This window comes from Heterodontus francisci, chromosome 8, assembly GCF_036365525.1.
Source record: "Heterodontus francisci isolate sHetFra1 chromosome 8, sHetFra1.hap1, whole genome shotgun sequence".
Taxonomy (NCBI): domain Eukaryota; kingdom Metazoa; phylum Chordata; class Chondrichthyes; order Heterodontiformes; family Heterodontidae; genus Heterodontus; species Heterodontus francisci.
Window position 1 is genome coordinate 9,394,918 of NC_090378.1, and position 20,128 is coordinate 9,415,045.

Here is a 20,128-nt window from a genome sequence, read left to right on the forward strand (position 1 = left end):
CAGGAGATCGGCATGCTGAAAGGATGCTTCCAATGCCTGTATGGATAGGGTGATGTCCTGTACAATGGGCTGAAAAGGCCAGCTCCTTTCTTTGCTGCTCTGCACAGCTGCGCACCCAATAGGGGCCAGACCTGGCATGATGAGGAGAGACGTCAACAGGATTCCTCCTTGGACTATGAGGACGCTGAGGATCTACAATATGAAAGACACTTGGGAGGGCAGATGGCAGTCAGGCTCCGCATGTAGAGATAGCAGTGAGGCAGGGATGTACGGAAGTGGCTTATCAGATCAAGGCTCTCTACTCCATAGGAACTGACATGAGCTCTGCAAGACACACATCACCCTCGCTCACCTGCTGTGTACCAGTCCATATCTGCAGCATCCCTGTGTAAACCATTAGAGGCAGCAGCTGACTGAGCCAATGTCCAGGTCACTGCATTGGTGGAGACGCTTATGAGTAATGGTGGCATGGCAATGATGTTAATGCTTACGTTGGCTCTCCTGAAGGGCCAACGGTGCAAAGGGATGTGACATTGGCGCTACATGCTGGCACACATCATTTACACAGAGAAAATGACATGCATGTTGGTGAGGAACATTTAGTGAAAGATGTACTGACATTGCTGTGACACCCGTGCATTCCCATTTGTGTCAGCATTTTCTCTGTCAACCTCTGTAGTACCTTTTATGGTCTATTTAAGTCTCACGTCCTGGAATGTGCTATTTTAAAATTATTCACCCAGGTGTAACACGCAGACAAGAAGGAATGTTACACTTGAGTGGGAGAAGAGGATCACAACTTCACAGGACACTGGGACACAGCAGGGTAAGTATGTGGCAGCAAAGCGGAAGGTGCTGAGGTCACTCAGCAGGTCAGGCAGCATCTGTGGAGAGAGAAGCAGAGTTAACTTTCAGGTCTGTGAACTTGGACAAGTTAACTCTGTTTCTCTCTCCACAGATGCTGCCTGACCTGCTGGGTTTCTGCAGCACTTTCTGCTTTGCTGCCAGATTGACAGCAGCCCCACTCTTCAGCAGTCAGGTAAGTATTTCTTTGATAGCTGTCAGGAAGCAGGTGCTGGGATGCTTAAAATAGAATCCCAGTACCAGCTGCACAACGGTCAAAGGGTTCCTCACTGCGCAGAATGTCCCACCTCTCCCCACAGAATATAAGGGGGGGAGGCTCGGCACAATGATGCTCATGAGCCCCCCGCGCGCAATATTGCGGGGGCTCTGCAGCAGTCGCTAAATGTGGGTGTTGCGCTGAGTTGGAAGGGCGCCGCTGTCCACGGCGGTACCCCAATAAAATCAGCCCGATGAGTCCATTTGGCCCATCATGCCTGTGCCTGCTCTTTGAAAGAGCTATCCAATTACAATCATAAAATGGTTGCAGCACAGAAGGAGGCCATTTGACCCATTGTGTTTGTACTGGCTCTCTGAAAGAGCAACTCACTTAGTCCCACTCTTCTGCCCTTTCCCTGTAGCTCTGCAAATATTTTTCTCTTCAGTTAATTATCCAATGCTCTTTACAAGGCCTCGATTGAATCTGCCTCCACCACACTCTCGAGCAGTACATTCCTGATCCTAACAACTCGCTGTTTGAAAAAGTTTTCCCTCATGTCACTGTTGCTTCTTTTTCAAATCTCCTTAAATTGATGTCCTCTGGTTCTCAAACCATCCACCAATGGGAACAGTTTCTCTGTATCTACTCTGTCCCGACCCCTCATGATTTTGGACACCTCTATCAACTTTCCTCTTAATCTTCTTTTCTCCAAGGAGAACAACCCCAGCTTCTCCAATTTATCAGCAGGAAAGCAGAAAAGAACAGGTTAGTTAGCTTAACATCTGTCATCGGGAAAATGTTAGAAGCTATTATTGAAGACATTAGAGCAGGGCACTGAGAAAAAATCAAGATAATCAGGCAGAGTCAACATGGTTTTGTGAAAGGGAAATCATGTCTAACCAATTTATTGGAGCTCGTTGAAGAAATAACATGTCCTGTGGATAAAGGGAAGATGGTGGATGTACTGTACTTAGATTTCTAGAAGGCATTTGACAAGGTGCCACATCAAAGGTTCTTGCGAAAAATAAAAGCTCATGGTTTAGGGGGTAACATATTGGCATGAATAGAAGATCAGCAAGCTCACAAGAAACAGAGAGTAGGCACAAATGGATCATTGTCTGGTTGGCAAGATGTAATGAGTGGTGTGCCACAGGGATCAGTGCTGGGGCCTCAACTTTTTACAGTTTATATAAATGACTTGGACAAAGGGACTGAAGGTATGGTTGCAAAATTTGCTGACGACACAAAGATAAGTTGGAAAGTAAGTTGTGAAGAGGAGATAAGGAGGCTACAAAGGGATATAGATAGGTTATGTGAGGGGCAAAAATCTGGCAAATGGAGTATAATGTGGGAAATTTAAAATTGTCCATTTTGGCAGGAAGAAAGAAAAGCATATTATCTAAATGGTGAGAGATTGCAGAACTCTGAGATACAGAGGGATCTGGGTGAGCTAGTGCAGTGAATTGTCAAAGGTTAGTATGCAGGTACAGCACGTAATTAGGAAAGCTAATAGAATGTTGTCACTTATTGCGAGGGGAATTGAAAACAAAAATAGGGAGGTTATGCTACAGTTATACAGGGCATTGATGAGACCACATCTGGAGTACAGTGTACAGTATTGGTCTCCTTAGTTAAAGAAGAATGTAAATACATTTGGAGCAGTTCTGAAAAGGTTTACTAGACTGATACCTGGAATGGGTGGTTTATCTTATGAAGAAAGGTTGGACAGACTAGGCTTGTATCCGCTGGAGTTCAGAAGCGTAAAAGGTGACATGATTGAAATAGATAAGATCCTGAGGGGTCTTGACAGGATGGATGTGGAAATGATGTATCGTCTTGTGGGAGAATCTAGAACTAGGCGTCACTGTTTAAAAAGACGGGGTCGCCCATTTAAGATAAAGAGAGGGTCGTGGAGTTCAGGTTACAATCAGATCAGCCACGATCTTGTTGAATGGTAGAGCACGCTTGAGGGGCAGAGTGGCCTACTCCTGCTCCTAATTCATATGTTATCTATGTAACTGATATTCCTCATCCCTCGAACCATTCTCCTGAATCTTTTCTGAATTCTCTCTAATGCCTTCTCATCCTTCCTAAAGTGTGGTGTTCAGTTGAGCCTGAAGAAGTGTTTTGTATAGGTTTATCATAACTACCTTGCTTTTGTACTCTATGCCCCTACTTATAAGGCCAGTATCCCATATACTTGACTAACCACTTTCTCACCTTGTCATTCCACCTTCAATGAATTGTGAACATATATCCACAGGTGCCTCTTCTCCTTCATCACCTTTAGGATTGTACTTTTTACTTTATATTGCCTCTCCTCATTCTTCCTACAAAAATGAATCACTTCACATTTTTCTGCACTAAATTCCATCTGCCACTTGTCTGCACATGCCACCAGTCTTTTTAAGTCTATCACGATCTGTCTCACAGTTCACAACACTTCCGAGTTTTGTGTCATCAGCATAGTTTGAAACTGTGGTGAGTACACCCAAGTCTAGGTAATTAATGTGTATCAGGAAAAGCAGGGATCCCAACACCAACCCTTGGACCAGTTAATTTGACATCAGTCGTTGGACAGATGCTGGAGACTATTATTAAAGAAGTTTTAACAATGCACTTGGAAAAGCATAGTATAATCAGAACAAGTCAACATGGCTGTACTAAAGGGAAATCCTGTTTGACAAATTTATTCGAGTTTAGAAACATAGAAAATAGGAGCAGCAGGAGGCCATTTGGCCCTTCAAGCCTGCTCCGCCATTCATTATGATCATGGCTGATCATCCAACTCAGCAACCTGTTCCTGCTTTCCCCCCATATCCTTTGATCCCTTTAGACCCAAGAGCTATATCTAACTCCTTCTTGAAAACATTCAACGTTTTGGCCTCAACTGTTTTCTGTGGTAACGAATTGCACAGGCTCACCACTGTCTGGGTGAAGAAATTTCCCCTCATCTCAGTCCTGAAAGGTTTACCCCGTATCCTTAGACTATGGCTCCTGGTTCTGGACTCCCCCACCATCGGGAACATCCTTCCTGCATCTACCCTGTCAAGTCCTCTTAGAATTTTATAGGTTTCGATGAGATCCTCCCTCACTCTTCTGAACTCCAGCAATTATAATCCTAACTGACTCAATCTCTCCTCAGGCATCAGTCCCGCCATCCCAGGAATCAGTTTGGTAAACCTTCACTGCACTCCCTCGATAGCAAGAACATCATTCCTCAGATAAGGAGACCAAAACTACTCACAATATTCCAGGTGTGGCCTCACCCTGTATAATTGCAGCAAGATGTGCCTACTCCTGTACTCGTCTCCTTTCGCTATGAAGACCAACATGCCATTTGCCTTTTTTACCGCCTGTTGCACCTGCATGCTTATCTTCAGCGACTGGTGTACGAGAACACCCAGATCTCGTTGCATATTCCCCTCTCTCAGTTTTTAGCCGTTCAGATAATAATCTGCCTTCCTGTTTTTGCTGCAGAAGTGGATAACCTCACATTTATCCACATTATACTGCATCTCCCATGCACTAGCCCACTCATTCAACTTGTCCAAATCACCCTGATGCCTTTTTGCATCCTCCTCACAACTCGCCCTCTCACCAAGTTTTGTGTCACCTGCACATTTGAAGATATAACGTTTAATTCCCTCATCTAAATCATGAATATATATTGTGAGTAGCTGGGGTCCTAGCACCGATCCCTGCGATACCCAACTAGTCACTGCCTGCCATTCGGAAAAAGACCCATTTATTCCTATTGCTTGTTCCCTGTCTGCCAACCAATTTTCTATCCATCGCAATACACTACCCCTAATCCCATGCACTTTAATTTTACATGCTAATCTCTTATGTGGGACTTTGTCGAAAGCCTTCTGAAAGCCCAAATAAACCGCATCCACTGGATCCCCCTCATCACTCTACTGGTTACATCCTCAAAGAATTCTAGTAGATTTGCCAAGCATGATTTCCCTTTCGTAAATCCATGCTGACTCTGTCCGATTCTACCACTTTTGTCTAAGTGTTCTGCTATAAAATATTTGATAATGGACTCTGGAATTTTCCCCACTACTGACGTCAGGCTGACTGGTCTATAATTCCCTGTTTTCTCTCTACCTCCCTTTTTAAACAGTGGGGTTACATTTGCTACCCTCCAATCTGTAGGAACTGTTCCAGAGCCTATAGAATCTTGAAAGATGACCAACAATGCATCCACTATTTCTTGGGCCACTTCCTTAAGTACTCTGGGGTGTAGATTATCAGGGCCCGGGGATTTATCGGCCTTAAATCCCGTCAGTTTCCCCAACACCATATCTCTACTAATACAGATTTCCTTCAGTTCCTCCCTCTCACTAATCCCTGTGTTCCCCACATTTCTGGTGTGATATTTGTGACCTCCTTTGTGAAGATGGAATCAACGTATGTATTTATTTGGTCAGCCATTTCTTTATTCCCCATAATAATGGTTTGGCTACCTTTTCCATTTAACTTTTCCACCAGACAGGAATAAACAATTGTTGCAGTTCATCCATGCGCTCTTCGAATGTTTGCCATTGCCTATCCACTGTCATCCCTTTAAGTAATGTTTCCCAATCCATCATAGCCAATTTCTTACGGATGTAACTAGTAGGGTAGATAAAGGGGAACCAGTAGATGTCGTATACCCGGATTTCCAAAAGGCATTTGATAAGGTACCACAAAAAAGATTAACAGGCAAGATAAGGGCTCATGTTGTTGAGGGTAATATATTAGCATTGATGGAGGATTGGTTAACAGACATAAAGCAGAGTGTGGGCATAAATGGGGCATTTTCAAGTTGGGAGGCATTGAATTGTGGGATGCCGGAAGGATCAGTGCTGGGGCCTCAGCTATTTACACTCTACATTAATGACTTGGACAAAGAGACTGGGAATAATGTGTCTAAATTTGTTGGTGACGCAAACCTCGTTGGAAAGGTGAGCTGTGGGGAGGACATAGGGAGGCTGCAAAGATATATTCAGGTTAAGCGAATGGGCCACAAGATGGCAAATGGAGTATAATGTAGGAAAGTGTGATGTTATTCACTTTGGTTGTAAAAATAGAAAAACAGAATATTTTTTAAAAGGTGCGAAATTGTTAAGTGTTGATGTTCAGAGAGACTTGGGTGTACTCGTACAAGAAACACGCAAAGTTAACATGTAGTTGCAGCAGGCTATTAGGAAGGCAAATGGCATGTTGACCTTTATTGAAAGGGAATTGGAGTACAGGAATAAATAAGTCTTCATAAAATTATACAGGGCTTTGGTGAGACTGCACCTGGAATATTATATGCAGCTTTGATCTCCACATTTAAGAAAGTATATACTTGCACTGGAGGCAGTGCAATGCAGAGTTTCTGGGCTGAGGGGGTTGTTCAATGATGAGAGGCTGAGTAAATTGGTCCTATATTCTCTGGAGTTTAGAAGAATGAGAGGCAATCTAATTGAGACATACAGGATTCTGAAAGGGCTTGATGGGGTAGAAGCTGAGGGATTGTTTCTGCTGGTCGGGGAATCTAGGCACAGACTTGGGATCATTCAGCCAATCATTCAGGACTGAGATGAGGGGAAATTACTTCACTCAAATGGTTGTGAATCAGAGAGTCACACAGTTATACCGCACAGAAAACGGGCCTTCAGCCCATCATGTCTGTGCTGGCCATCAAGCACCTAACTATTCCCATCCTATTTTCCAGCACTTGGCCCGTAGCCTTGTATGCTATGGCATTTCAAGTGCTCATCGAAATACTTCTTAAATGTTGTGAGGGTTCCTGCCTCTACCATCTCTTCAGGCAGTGCATTCCATATTCCAACCACCCTCTGGGTGAAAAAAACATTTCCTCAAATCCCCTCTAAACTTCATGTCCCTTACTTTAAATCTATTGACCCCTCCGCTAGGGGAAAAAGGTCTCTTCCTATCTAACCTATCAATGCCCCTCATAATTTTGTGTACCTCAATCATATTTCCCATCAGTCTTCTCTGCCAGAAGAAAAATAGCCCCAGCCTTTCCAGTGTCTCTTCATAGCTGAAATGTGCCAGCCCAGGCAACATCCTGGTGAATCTCCTCTGCACCATCTCCAGTGCAATCGCATCCTTTCTATAGTGTGGTGACCAGAACTGTACAGCGTACAACAGCTGTGGCCGAACTAGTGTTTTATACAGGTCCATCATAACCTCCCTGCTCTTTGATTCTATGCCTCGGCTAATAAAGGCAAGTATCCCATATGCTTTCCTAACCACCTTATCTACCTGTGTTGCTGCCTTCAGTGTTCTATGGACAAGTACACCAAGGTCCCTCTGACACGCTGTACTTCCTAGGGTCCATTGTATATTCCCTTGCCTTGTTACTCATCCCAAAATGCATCACCTCACACTTCTCAGGATTAAATTCCATTTGCCATTGCTCCACCCATCTTACCAGCCCATCTATATCGTCCTGTAATCTAAGGCTTTCCTCCTCACTATTTATGACACCACCAATTTTCGTGTCATCTGCAAACTTATTGATCATACCTCCTATATTCACATCTAAATCATTAATGTACATGACAAACAACAAGGGTCCCAGCACCGATCCCTGCGGTACACCACTGGTCCGAGGCTTCCACTCGCAAAAACAACCCTCGGCCATTGCCCGTTGCCCCCTGCCACTAAGCCAATTTTGGATCCAATTTGCCAAATTGCCCTGGATCCCATGGGCTCTTATCTTCTTGTCCAATCTCCCATGCAGGACCTTATCAAAAGCTTTACTGAAGTCCATATCGACTACATCAACTGCTTTACCCTCATCTACACATTTCGTCAACTCCTCAAAAACTTTAATCAAGTTAGTGAGACACGATCCCCTCCTGACAAAGCCATGCTGACTACTCCTGATTAATCCCTGCCTCTCCAAGTGGAGATTAATCCTGTCTCTCAGAATTTTTTCCAATAGTTTCCCTACCACTGATGTTAGACTCACCGGCCTGTAATTACCTGGTTTATCCCTGCTACCCTTCTTGAGAAATGATACCACATTCGCTGTCCTCCAATTCTCTGGTACCTCTCCTGTGGCCAGAGAGGATTTGAAAATTTGTGTCAGAGCCCCTGCAATCTCCTCCCTTGCCTCACACAACAGCCTGGGACAGATCTCATCTGGGCCTGGGGATTTATCCACTTTTAAGCCCACGAAAACAGCGAATACTTCCTCCTTTTCAATGCGAATATGTTCAAGTATATAACAATCACCCTCCCCGATCACTACACCCACATCATCCTTCTCCATAGTGAACACAGATGAAAAGTAATAATTTAAAACCTCACCTATGTCCTCCGGCTGCACATACAGATTGCCTCTTTGATCCTAAATGGGCCCTACTCTTTCCCTGGTTATCCTCTTGCCCTTAATATACTTATAAAATGCCTTAGGATTTTCCTTTATCTTGCCCGCCAGTGTTTTTTAAGCCCCCTCTTCGCTCTCCGAATTACTTTTTGAAGTACCTCCCTACACTTTCTATACTCCTCTAGTGCCTCCACTGTTTTCAGCACTCAGAATCTGCCATAAGCCTCCTTTTTTTTCCTGATCCAATCCTCTATGTTCCTTGACATCCAGGGTTCCCTGGACTTGTTGGTCCTACCCTTTACCTTAATGGGTACATGTTGGCTCTGAACTCTCACTATTTCCTCTTTGAATGACTCCCACTGATCTGATGTCGACTTTCCTACAAGTAGCTGTTTCCAGTCCACTTTGGCCGGATCCTGTTTTATCATCTTAAAATCAGTCTTCCCCCAATTCAGTAAATTTATTTCCGGTCCATCTTAGTCCTTTTCCATAACTACCTTAAATCTTACAGAGTTATGGTCACTACCCCCGAAATGTTCCCCCACTGACACTTCTACCACTTGCCCGCCTTCATTCCCTAGGGTTAGGTCCAGTACTGCCGCATCTCTTGTAGGATTATCTACGTACTGGCACAAAAAGCTCTCCTGTATGCATTTTAATAATTCTGCCCCCTTTAAGCCTTCTGCACTAAGACTATCCCAGTTGATATTGGGGAAGTTGAAATCCCCAACTATTATTACCCTATTATTTTTACACCTCTCAGAAGTTTGCCTACATATCTGCTCCTCTATCTCTCCCTGACTGTTTGGAGGCCTGTTGTACACTCCCAGCCAAGTGATTGCCCCCTTTTTGTTTTTAATTTCTACCCTTATGGCCTCATTTGAGGAACCTTCGAAGATATCATCCCTCCTTACTGCAGTAATTGACTCCTTGATAAACAGTGCAATACCACCTCCTCTTTTATCCCCTCCCCGATCATACCTGAAGATTTTATACCCTGGAATATTGAGCTGCCAGTCCTGCCCCTCCCTCAACCATGTCTCTGTGATAGCAATAATATAATAATGCCATGTGCTAATCAATGCCATCAATTCTTCTGCCTTACTCGTAAAACTCCTTGCATTGAAATAGATGCAATCCAGCCTTGTATTTTTCACTTGTTCCTTAACAGGTCGAACTTTGGAACAGCTCTGCCTTTAAAATTCTGGACCCCAGAGGGTTGTGGATGCTCCATCATTGAATGCATTTAAAGCTGGAGCCATCTGGTCTACTTCTGCTCCTATTTCTTGTGTTGTTGTGAACGGCACTATATACCTTCCTCCAGTCCAAACACAACCGTTCACCACTCCGCTCTGTTTCCTGTCACCCAGTCAACTTCGTATCCATGCTGCCACTGTCCCTTTTATTCCACGAGCTCTACCTTTGCTGATAAGCCTGTATTATGGCACTTTATCAAATGCCTTTTGGAAGTCCATGTACACCACATCAACAGCATTACCCTCATCAATCCTCTCAGTTACCTCATCAAAAAACTCAAGCAAGTTAGCTAAACTCGATTTTCCCTTGCAAGATCCATGCTGGCTTGCCTGTACTAATCCACATTTATTCAAGTAACTGTTAATTTTGTCCCAAATTATCATTTCTAAAAACTTTCCCACAACTGATGATAAACTGACAGCCCTGTAGCTTCTGGGTTTGTCCTTACACTCTTTCTTGAATAAGGGTGTAACATTTGGAATTCTCCAGTCCTCTAGCACAATCCCTCTATCTAAAGAGGATTGAAAGTTTATGGCCACTGCCTCTGCAATTTCCACCCTTACTTCCCTCAGTAATCTTGGATGAATTTCATCCAGTCCTGGTGACTTAACTTTAAGTACAACCTGCCTATCTAATACCTCTTTATTAATTTTTAGCCCCTCCAATGTCTCAACTACCTTCTCTTTCACTGTGACTTGAGAGCAGCACATTCTTCCTTGGTAAAGACAAATGCAAAATACTCATTTAATATCTCAGCCACACGGCCTGCCTCCATTCATAAATCCACTTTTATGTCCCTAAAATGCCCGTTTTTTTCCTTTGACCACCCCTTTACTGTTTATATGCCTATAGAAGACTTTTGGGTTCCCTTTTATGTTAGCTGACAGTCCCTTCTTATACTCTCTCTTTGCTTCTCTTATTTGTTGTTTCACTTCCCCTCTGAACTTTTTATATTCAGCCTGGTTGTCAATTGTATTATCCACCCATTGTCATATGCACCCATTTTCAGCTTATTCTTACTCTCTATCTCTTTTGTCATCCAGGGTGTTTCCGATTTGTTTGCCCTGCCTTTTCCCCTTGACTGTACACAAACCATCTCCTCTTTAAAGGCCGCTTATTGTTTCGTTATGGGTTTGCCTGCAAATCTTTGATTCCAATTTACTCATCCGGTCATGGAGTCATTTACCGCACAGAAGGAGGCCATTCGGCCCATCAAGTCTCCATGAAGCAATCGAGTCTGTCCCACTCCCCCGCTCAATCCCCGTCGTCCTGTACATTTATTTCCTTTAAGTGCCCATCCAATTTCCTTTTGAAATCATTGATTGTTTCCCCTTCGACCACACTCATGGCAGCGAGTTCCAGGTTATTACCACTCGCTGCATAAAACAGTTCTTCCTCACATTCCCCCTGCATCTCTTGCCTAAAACCTTCAATCAGTGTCCCCTAGTCCTTGTACCATTAGTTAATGTGAACAGATATTCCTAGTCTACCTTATCGAAGCCTGTCATCATCTTGTACACCTCTATCTCACCTCAATCTGCTTTGCTCCAGTGTTTCCAAACTAACCTTGTAACTTAAATCGCCCATTGCTGGAACCATTCTGGTACATCTCCTCTACAGCCTCTCACAGACTCTCATATCCTTCCTAAAGTGTGGTGAACAGAACTGGATGTAATACTTCAATTTGGGCCTAAGCAAAGCTTTATAAATGTTCAACATAACTTCCCTGCTTTTGTACTCAATGCCTTTATTTATGAAGCCCAAGATCCCATATGATTTGCTAACCACTCTCTCAATATGTCCTACCACCCTTAAAGATCGATGCACATGCAGCCCCAGGTCCCTCTCTGTTCCTGCAAACACTTTAGAACTGTGTCATTAAATCTATATTGCTTCACCCTATTCCTTCTGCCAAAATACATCACCTCACACTTGTCTGTATTAAATTCCATCTGCCACTTGTCTGCCTATTCTGCTGGCCCAGGGTTGTCCAACATGGCCAGTGGGCCAGCATCCGGCACGTGGAGATAAACTGTACCCGGATCGTTCCTTATCCTCATCAGTGCCCGTGACTGGAGGTGAGAAATTTCCCATTGGCTTCTTCTTGCACACCAGCTTTTTAAAAAAAATTGTGCGGTCAGTTTCACAGCTGACAGGGGTTGGGAGCGAGATGTGCGGTTTCCAAACTTTGGACCGATGTGGAATTTTCCAGCAGGGTCCGATCTTTTCTTTGAAAGGCCTGCCGGAAAACCCTGAATCTGTCTGAAGTTTGTAAACCCCTATTCCCAATGTCAGCACCTGTCAGCTGTGAAACTGACTTGCAAATTTGAAAAAAACCTGATGAACCACAAAGCTGAGATCCCCGATTTCTGCAACTGTTGTGGGGGAGGGCTGGAGGGTGGTGGGCAGCAGAGAGAGAGAGGGGGAAAGGGAGAGAGACGGTGCAGAGAGGGGACAAAGAATGAGAGAGGAGACAGAAAGAGAGGGACAGCAGGGACAATGAGAGAAAGAGAGGGGGGAGACAGAGAGAGAGAGAGAGAGAGAGAGTGGGCGGGAGAGGTAGACAGTGGGGGGAGAGAGGGGAGACAGAGAGAGAAAGGGGAATGGAGAGAGGAAGGACAGAGAGTGAGGGGCAGAGATGGAGAGAGGGAGAGTGGGACAGAGAGAGAAAGCAGACAGAGAGAGAGGGCAGGGACAGAGAGAAAGAGGGGGTCAGGGACAGAGAGACAGAGAGAGTGAGATGGTAAAGGGGGACAAAGTGGGGGCACCAAGAGAGAGAGAGTGACCAGAGAGAGGGGACAGAGAAAGGAGGGAGAGAGAGAGAGGGGGACAAAGAAAAAGAGGGGAACAGAGAGAGAGGGGCTCGAGAGAGAGACAGAGGGTGTAGAGAGAATGGGACAGAAAGAGGCAGGACAGAGAAAGAGAAGGGGACAAAGTAAGAGAGGGGGAACAGAGAGAGAAAGAAAGAGGGACAGAGAGCGAGAGGGCAGGGACAGAGAGAGAGGGGGCAGGTACAGAGAGGGAGAAAGAGGGGCAGAGAGAGAGGGGGAGTGAGAGGGGGCAGAGAGAGTGGGAAGAGAGAGATAGGGCAGGGACAGTGAGAGGGGGCAAAGACAGAGGGGGAACAGAGAAAGAGAGAGGGCATGGACAGAGAGAGAGAGAGAGAGGGGGGGTGGTGAAAGCAAGAAGTAGAGAGAGGGGCAGAGAGAGTAAGAGAGGGTAGTCACAGAGAGAGGGGGAGAGAGAAACAGGGGGGAGAGGGAGGCAGAGAGAGATGGTCGACAGAGAGAGAGGGAGGAACAGAGAGAGGGGGGTACAGAGAGAGAGGGTGACAGAGAGAGCAGGGGACAGGTAGAGGGTGACAGTGAGAGAGAGGGGAGATAGAGAGAGCGGGGCATAGAGAGAGGGGGGACACAGAGAGGAAGGGGGGAACAGAGAGAGAGGGAGGTCGGACAGAGAGAGAGAGAGAGAGCAAGGACAGAGAGAGAAAGGACAGAGAGAGGGGTAGAGAGGGAGAGGCAGAGAGAGAGAGAGAGGACAGAGAGAGGGGATGACAGAGAGAGAGAGAGGGGAACAGAGAGAGAGAGGGGACAGTGAGAGAGGGGCCAGGGACAGAGAGAGAAAGAGGGGGAAGGGAAAGAGATAGAGAGCGAGAGGGCGGAGAGAAATGGGTGGGGGGGGGGTGTGGGGGGAGAGGGCACAGAGAGAGAGAGAAGGGACAGAGAGAGGGGGGAAGAGAAAGAGAGAGGACAGAGAGAAGGGGGGAGAAAGAGAGAGAGGAGGAGCAGAAAGAGGAGGGACAGAGAGAGGGAGGAACAAATAAAGAGATGGAGAGAGGGAGACAGAGGGGTTAGAGAGAGGGAGACAGAGAGATGGGGAACAGAGAGAGGAGGGGACAGAGAAAGAGAGGAGGAACAGAGAGAGACAGAGAAAGAGTGACAGAGAGAGAGGGCAGGGACAGAGTCAGAGGAGGCAGGGACAGAGGGCTGAGAGATACGGGCGGGGGCGGGGGGGGGAGAGAGAGAGCAGAGAGAGAGAGGGGGAACAGAGAGAGGGAACAGAGAGAGAGGAGGAAGAGAAAGAGAGAGGACAGAGAGGGGGGGTACAGATAGAGAGAGAGAGACAGACAGAGAAAGAGGGACAGAGAAAGAGGGGGCTGGGACATAGAGAGAGAGGAGGGACAGACAGAGGGGGACAAATAAAGAGGTGGGTAACAGAGAGAGAGGGGAGAGAGAGACAGTGAGGGTAGAGAGAGGGGGACAGAGAGAGAGAGCGATGGGGAACATAGAGAGAGAAAGAGGGACAGAGAGAGAGGGCAGGGACAGAGAGAGAGGGGGAGAGAGTGACAAACGAACACAGAAACATAGAAAATAGGAGCAGGAGTAGGCCATTCGGCCCTTTGGGCCTGCTCCACCATTCAGAAAAAGATCATGGCTGATCGTCTAATTCAGTACCCTGTTCCCGCTTTCTCCCCAGATCCCTTGATCCCTTTGGTGGGGGGGTGGGGGATAGAGGGGGACAGAGAGAGGGAGAAAAGGGGGACAAAGACAGAGAGAGGGGACATAGAGAGTGAGGGCAGGAACAGAGTGGGAGAGGGGCAAGGACAGAGAGAGATAGAGGGGGAAGGGATGGGGGCAGAGATGGGGGAAGAAAGAGGGGGAAGAGAGAGGGGGACATAAAGGTAGTGAGAAGAGAGAGAGGGAGGGGACAGAGAGCGAGAGGGGGACAGAGAGAGAGAGAGAGGGCAGGGCCAGAGAGAGAGGGGTGGACAAACAAAAAGGGGGGAAAGAGAGAGAGGGCAGGGACAGAGAGAGAGAGAGACAGAGAGAGGGGGGAGAAACAGAGGGAGGAGAGGGAGAAGGGACAGAGAGAGGGAGGTCAGACAGAGGGGGTGGAACAGAGAGGAAGAGAGGGGGACAGAGCGAGAGGGTGACAGAGAGAGAGAGGGGATATAGAGAGAGTGAAATGGGGACAGAGACCGAGGGGGATGGATAGAGGGAGACAGAGAGAGAGAATGGACAGAGTGAGAGACAGCGGAACAGAGAGGGTGGGGAGATAGAGAGAGGGGGTGCAGAGAGAGGGAGGTTGGACAGAAAGAGAGAGCGAGGTCAGAGACAGAAAGAACAGAGAGAGAGTGGTATAGAGAGAGAGGCAGAGCCAGAGAGGACAGAGAGAGGCGCTGACACAGAGAGAGAGGGAGAGGGAGAGAATGATGGAAACAGAGAGAAAGAGGGGACAGAGAGGGGGGACAGAGGGAGAGAGAGGGGGCACAGAGAGAGAGGAGATACAGGGTGAGAGGGGACAGAGAGAGGGAGAGGGATGAGAGAGAGAGAGGGGGCACAGAGAGAGAGGGACAGAGGGACAGAGAGACAGAGAGGGCAGGGACGGTGAGGGAGAGAGAGAGAGGGAGGACAGTGAGATGGAGAGGGAGAGGCACAGAGAGAGTGAGAGAGGGGAGACAGAGAGGGGGAGTGAGACAGAGGGGGAGAGAGACAGGAGGCAGAGAGAGAAGGGAGACAGAGAGAGAGGGGGAACAGCGAGAAAGAGACAGGGGGACAGAGAGAAAGAGAGAGGAGGGACAGAGAGAGAGAGAGGGTCACCTTAAATTTATGCCCCCTGGTTATTGATCGCTCCACTAAGGGAAAAAATTCTTTCATATCTATCCTATCAATGCCCCTCATAATTTTGTACACCTCAATCACGCCACCCTCAGCCTTCTCTGCTCTAAGGAAGACAACCCTTGCCTATCCAGTCTCTCTTCATAGCTGAAATGTGCCAGTCCAGGCAACATCCTGGTGAATCTCCTCTGCACCATCTCCAGTGCAATCACATCCTTTTTATAGTGTGGTACCAGAACTGTACACAGTACTCCAGCTGTGGCCGAACTGGTGTTTTATACAGCTCCATCATAACCTCCCTGCTCTAATATTCTCGGCCTTGGCTCATAAAGACAAGTATCCCATATGCCTTCCTAACCACCCTATCTACCTGTGCTGCTGCCTTCAGTAATCTATGGACAAGTACACCAAGGTCCCTCTGACCCTGTGTAATTCCTAGCCTCCTACCATCCATTGTATATTCCCTTGCCTTGTTAGCCCTCCCAAAATGCATCACTTCACACTTCTCAGGATTCAATTCCATTTGCCACTGCTCCGCCCATCTTACCAGCCCATCAATATCGTCCTGGAATCTAAGGCTTTCCTCCTCACTGTTTATGACATCACCAATTTCCAGAGGGAGAAAGAGAGGGGGGACACAGACAGCAAGTGTTAGAAAAAGAGAGAGGGGGACAGAGAGAGAGAGAGAGAGAGGGAAAGGGGGACAGAGAGGGAGAGAGAGATAAAAAAGGGGGACAGAGAGATGAGGAGGGAGGATGGGGTGGGGGGTGGAGAGTGACTCAGAGAGAACGTAAGAACATAAGAACTAGGAGCAGGAGTAGGCAATTCAGACCCTCGAGCCTGCTCCACCATTCAATACGATCATGGCTGATCTCATCTCGGCCTCAACACCACTTTCCTGCCCATTCTCCATAACCCTTCAACCCTTTACTAATTAAAAATCTGTCTATCTCCTCCTTCAATTTACTCAATGTCCCGACATCCACCGCACTCTGAGGTAGTGAATTCCACAGACTCACGACCCTTTGAGAGAAGTAATTTCTCCTCATCTCTGTTTTAAATCTGCTACCCCTTATCCTGAAACTATGACCTCTCATTCTAGATTGTCCCACCAGAGGAAACATCCTCTCTACGTCTACTTTGTCAATCGCCTTAATCATCTTATATACCTCAATTAGATCTCCCCTCATTCTTCGAAACTCTCGAGAGTAAAGGCCTAAACTGCTTAATCTCTCTTCATAAGACAAATCCCTCATCTCTGGAATCAATCTCGTGAACCTCCTCTGAACTGCCTCCAATGCAACTACATCCATCCTCATGTAAGGGGACCAAAACTGTACATAATATAGGGAGAGCGAGAGAGAGAGAAAGGGGGACAGAGAGGGGGGTGGGGGGGTGGGTGTCAGAAAGAGACTGAGGGGCACAGAGAGACAGAGAAATGGGACAGAGGGATAAAGAAGGGGGGAGAGAGAGGAACAGAGAGAGGTGGGGCCAAGAGAGGGGGGCAGAGGGGGTGCGACAGAAAGAGAAAGTGGGGGACAGAGAGGGGCAAAACATAGAGAAGGGGGAACAATAAAGAGAGGGGGGAACAATAGAGAGAGGGTGAGAAACACAGAGAGGAGGGAGATAGGGAGAGAAAGACAGAGAAAAAAGGAGCAGAGTGTGATCAAGATCACTGACTGAATGACATCTATCTGAAATACTATTCATCACTGCAAGTGTGCAGGCAAACGTTGACCATTTGTGCAAGCAAAAAATGCCAGGTATGTCACTAAATCAGTGTTCAACAGAGTGAAGAGAAAATAAGTCAATAAATTAGTCTTCTCATTTAAAGCTTCCTCACGAAAACGTACATTTGTTGTTTTGATTAATAGTAAGATAATTTTTTAATGCCTTTATCTTTCTGAAATTGTCTCACCACCGCCTATATAAGACAAAAATTGTAATGTGCTCCCCCCCCGCATGTGAAAAGTTTGGATCACCCTGTGCTAGTCAATCTGTGTCCTGTTGCAGGCGATTCATATCATCCTCACTGTTTGCCACTCCTCCAAAATTGGTTTCATCGGCAAATTTTTGAAATTTTGCTTTGTATTCCAGGATCCAAGTTCTTTATAATTAGCAAAAAAAGCAGTGGCTGTCTCCACCACTCAATGTTATCTACCATGAAGCCAATTTTATATCCAACTCAACACTGATCCTCCTATTCCATGTGCCTGAGTTTTATTAACCAGCCTTTTATGTGGTATTTTATCAAATGCTTTCCAGATCTGTTCTCATCCCATTGATGTTGACCCTCCCCCTATTAATTATTTTCACTCTGGATTGCTCCTTGTACTTTTCCACAGCCAACCTAACCCTTATGATACTATGATCACTGTCCTCTAAATGTTCCACTACTGACACTTGATCCACTTGACCCACCTCATTCCCCAGAACCAGATACAGCAATGCCTCCTTCCTTGTTGGACTGGAAACATACTGATGTAGAAAATTCTCCTGAACACACTCTAGAAACTCTTGCCCCTCTCTGTCCTTTACATTACTACTATCCGAGTCTATATTAGGATAATTAAAGTCCCCCATTATAATGACTCTATAATTCCTGCTCCAGTCTGTAATTTCCGGACAGATTTGTTCCTCTTTCTCTTGCCCACTATTTGGTAGTCTATAGAAAACACCCATCAGTGTAATGGGGTACCTCTATTGTTTCTTAGCTCGAACCAAATAGATTCTGTCCTTGACCCCTCTTGGACATCCTCTCTCTCCAGCAGTGTAATGTTCTCCCAAATCAATACAGCTGTCCCTTCCTCCACCTTTCCTTCCCTATCTTTCCTGAACACCTTGCATCCAGGAATATTTAGTATCCAGTCCTGCGTTTTATTGAGCCATATCTCCATTATCACCACAACATCATATTTCCACTCGCCTGTAGCTCACCAACCTTATTTATCACACTCCACGCATTGACATTCATGCACTAAAAACCTAATTTAGACATTTATACATTCCTTCTTACTCTGACCCCACCTAATGCCTTACTATTTCCTACTCGCATGCTATCTGTCTCTCCAAATTCCCTGTGCACCTTGTTTTTTTCTCTCTAATAGTACATCCTGGTTCCGCATCCCTGCCAAGTTAGCACTTCCCAAATAGCACTAGCAAATCGCCCTGCAAGGACATTGGTCCTGGCTCTCTTCAGATGCAACCCATCCAGCCTGCATAGGTTCCAACTCCCAGAACCAGTCCCAATGTCCAAGGAATCTAAAGCATTTCCTTCTGCACCATCTCTCCAGTCAGCCATCCGGGACATTGAAATATTTAAAGTCACATTGAATTAATTTTCTTTTTCGCCTCTCCCAACCCCCAATATCAATTGGATTAATTATTTCCCCTTTTCACCCCAAATCATTCACCTTCACAACCTGACCTTTCCCCCCAAAACTGCACAAAATTTAAACTATATCCCTTCTCACCATCCCCTACACCTGTGACGGCATTTGACCCTGTCCCTCCCCCACCCCACCTGCACTGAGAAATGTACCTTCTCCCCCTTCCCCACCAGTGTAGCGCCTCGTTTCCCCGGACAGGGATCTGAAGGCATGGCAGTGCCAATCGCCGGGGTGAAGATCACAGCGGGATTTCAGGAGTCAGTGGGAGACTCATTTATTCAGGTGAGTTCATTTATATAAATATTTAAATGGTGATCACGATGCCACATGGTGGGGGGGCCGCCACGAGGCCTCGCTGCCGCCAGCAATATCGGGCTAGGCCCTGCCGGTGTTGAGGTCCGTGGCTGGCCTCATCCAGGGCAATCTTCATGCCCCCTTCCCCCCACCATGGATCCCAACATCGCGGGCTCTATAAAATCCAGCCCGAGGCGTGAGATAAAGTTAATTTCTCATTATTATTTGTTCCTTAGGTCTCATTTAATGTACCTTGGGCTCCAGACTGCCCAGATGACCCATGCAATCATTATGTGGAAATGGCAAATTCCTGTGACTTCTTCTTCGTAAAGTCCTATAATGTGCAGTATCAAATGTGGGATGAGTGCTTTGCAAAAGCAGGTGCTCCCGATCACCAGATTTATTCAGGTATGTACATTAAAACCTTCTGGTTCAGGGTCTGCCTCCCGGATATCAATGTTCATCTAAAACTGTCATATTTTTATCCATTTAGGTCTCTCTGCTTATATCAAACTGGGTATTGATTCCAGAAAGCTGGTGATGGGAGTTCCATGGTTTGGTTATGACTATCCTTGCCAGCGCTTTTATGAGGTAAGATGAAATGTTTTACTTGCATTCCCCGAAACGTTAACTCTGCTTCTCTTTCCACAGATGCTGCCAGACCTGCTGAGTGGTTCCAGCATTTCTTGTTTTTATTTCAGATTTCCAGCATCCGCAGTATTTTGCTTTTATACACCTGAAACACATCCTTCGTCCACATTAACTGTCCAATCAGGGCATCTAAATGTTTTTGAAAACAGCCCAGTATTTTGACTTGCTTAGCTTGCTTGCAGCCCAGTTCAATAACTTTGATGTTTTTTACATTCAGTTTTTTTATTACCTGTTTTACAGTTTTGTTAATTTCCATTTGTATCCATTGGCTTGCTGTCTGTGCTGACCTTATCCATGCTATTTAAGATTTCATTTCACTGAGGCATTTCCTTAACTGCATTCTTCTAGACTGTAAATCTTAAGCTTCTGAATTTTTTTCTCAAACCTCATTCCTTCACACATGGAATCAAAGAAGCATAGGAGATACAGTAGACCATTCAATTACTCAAGCCTGTTCCACCACTCAGTTTGATTGTTACTGATTTTTATTCCATATACCTGCCTTGACGAATACCTTCGCCGA

At 46.0% G+C, this 20,128-nt stretch overlaps 1 protein-coding gene across 1 annotated transcript in view; it reads left to right on the top strand.

Annotated features, from left to right (window-relative positions):
• The window catches only part of LOC137373165 (di-N-acetylchitobiase-like), a 49,441-nt gene that overhangs the window by 16,480 nt on the left and 12,833 nt on the right, over positions 1-20,128 (top strand). The window contains exons 8-9 of the mRNA XM_068038024.1: positions 19,191-19,362; positions 19,448-19,545. Coding sequence (XP_067894125.1) covers positions 19,191-19,362; positions 19,448-19,545 — 270 coding nt within the window. The remainder of the gene's footprint in view (positions 1-19,190; positions 19,363-19,447; positions 19,546-20,128) is intronic.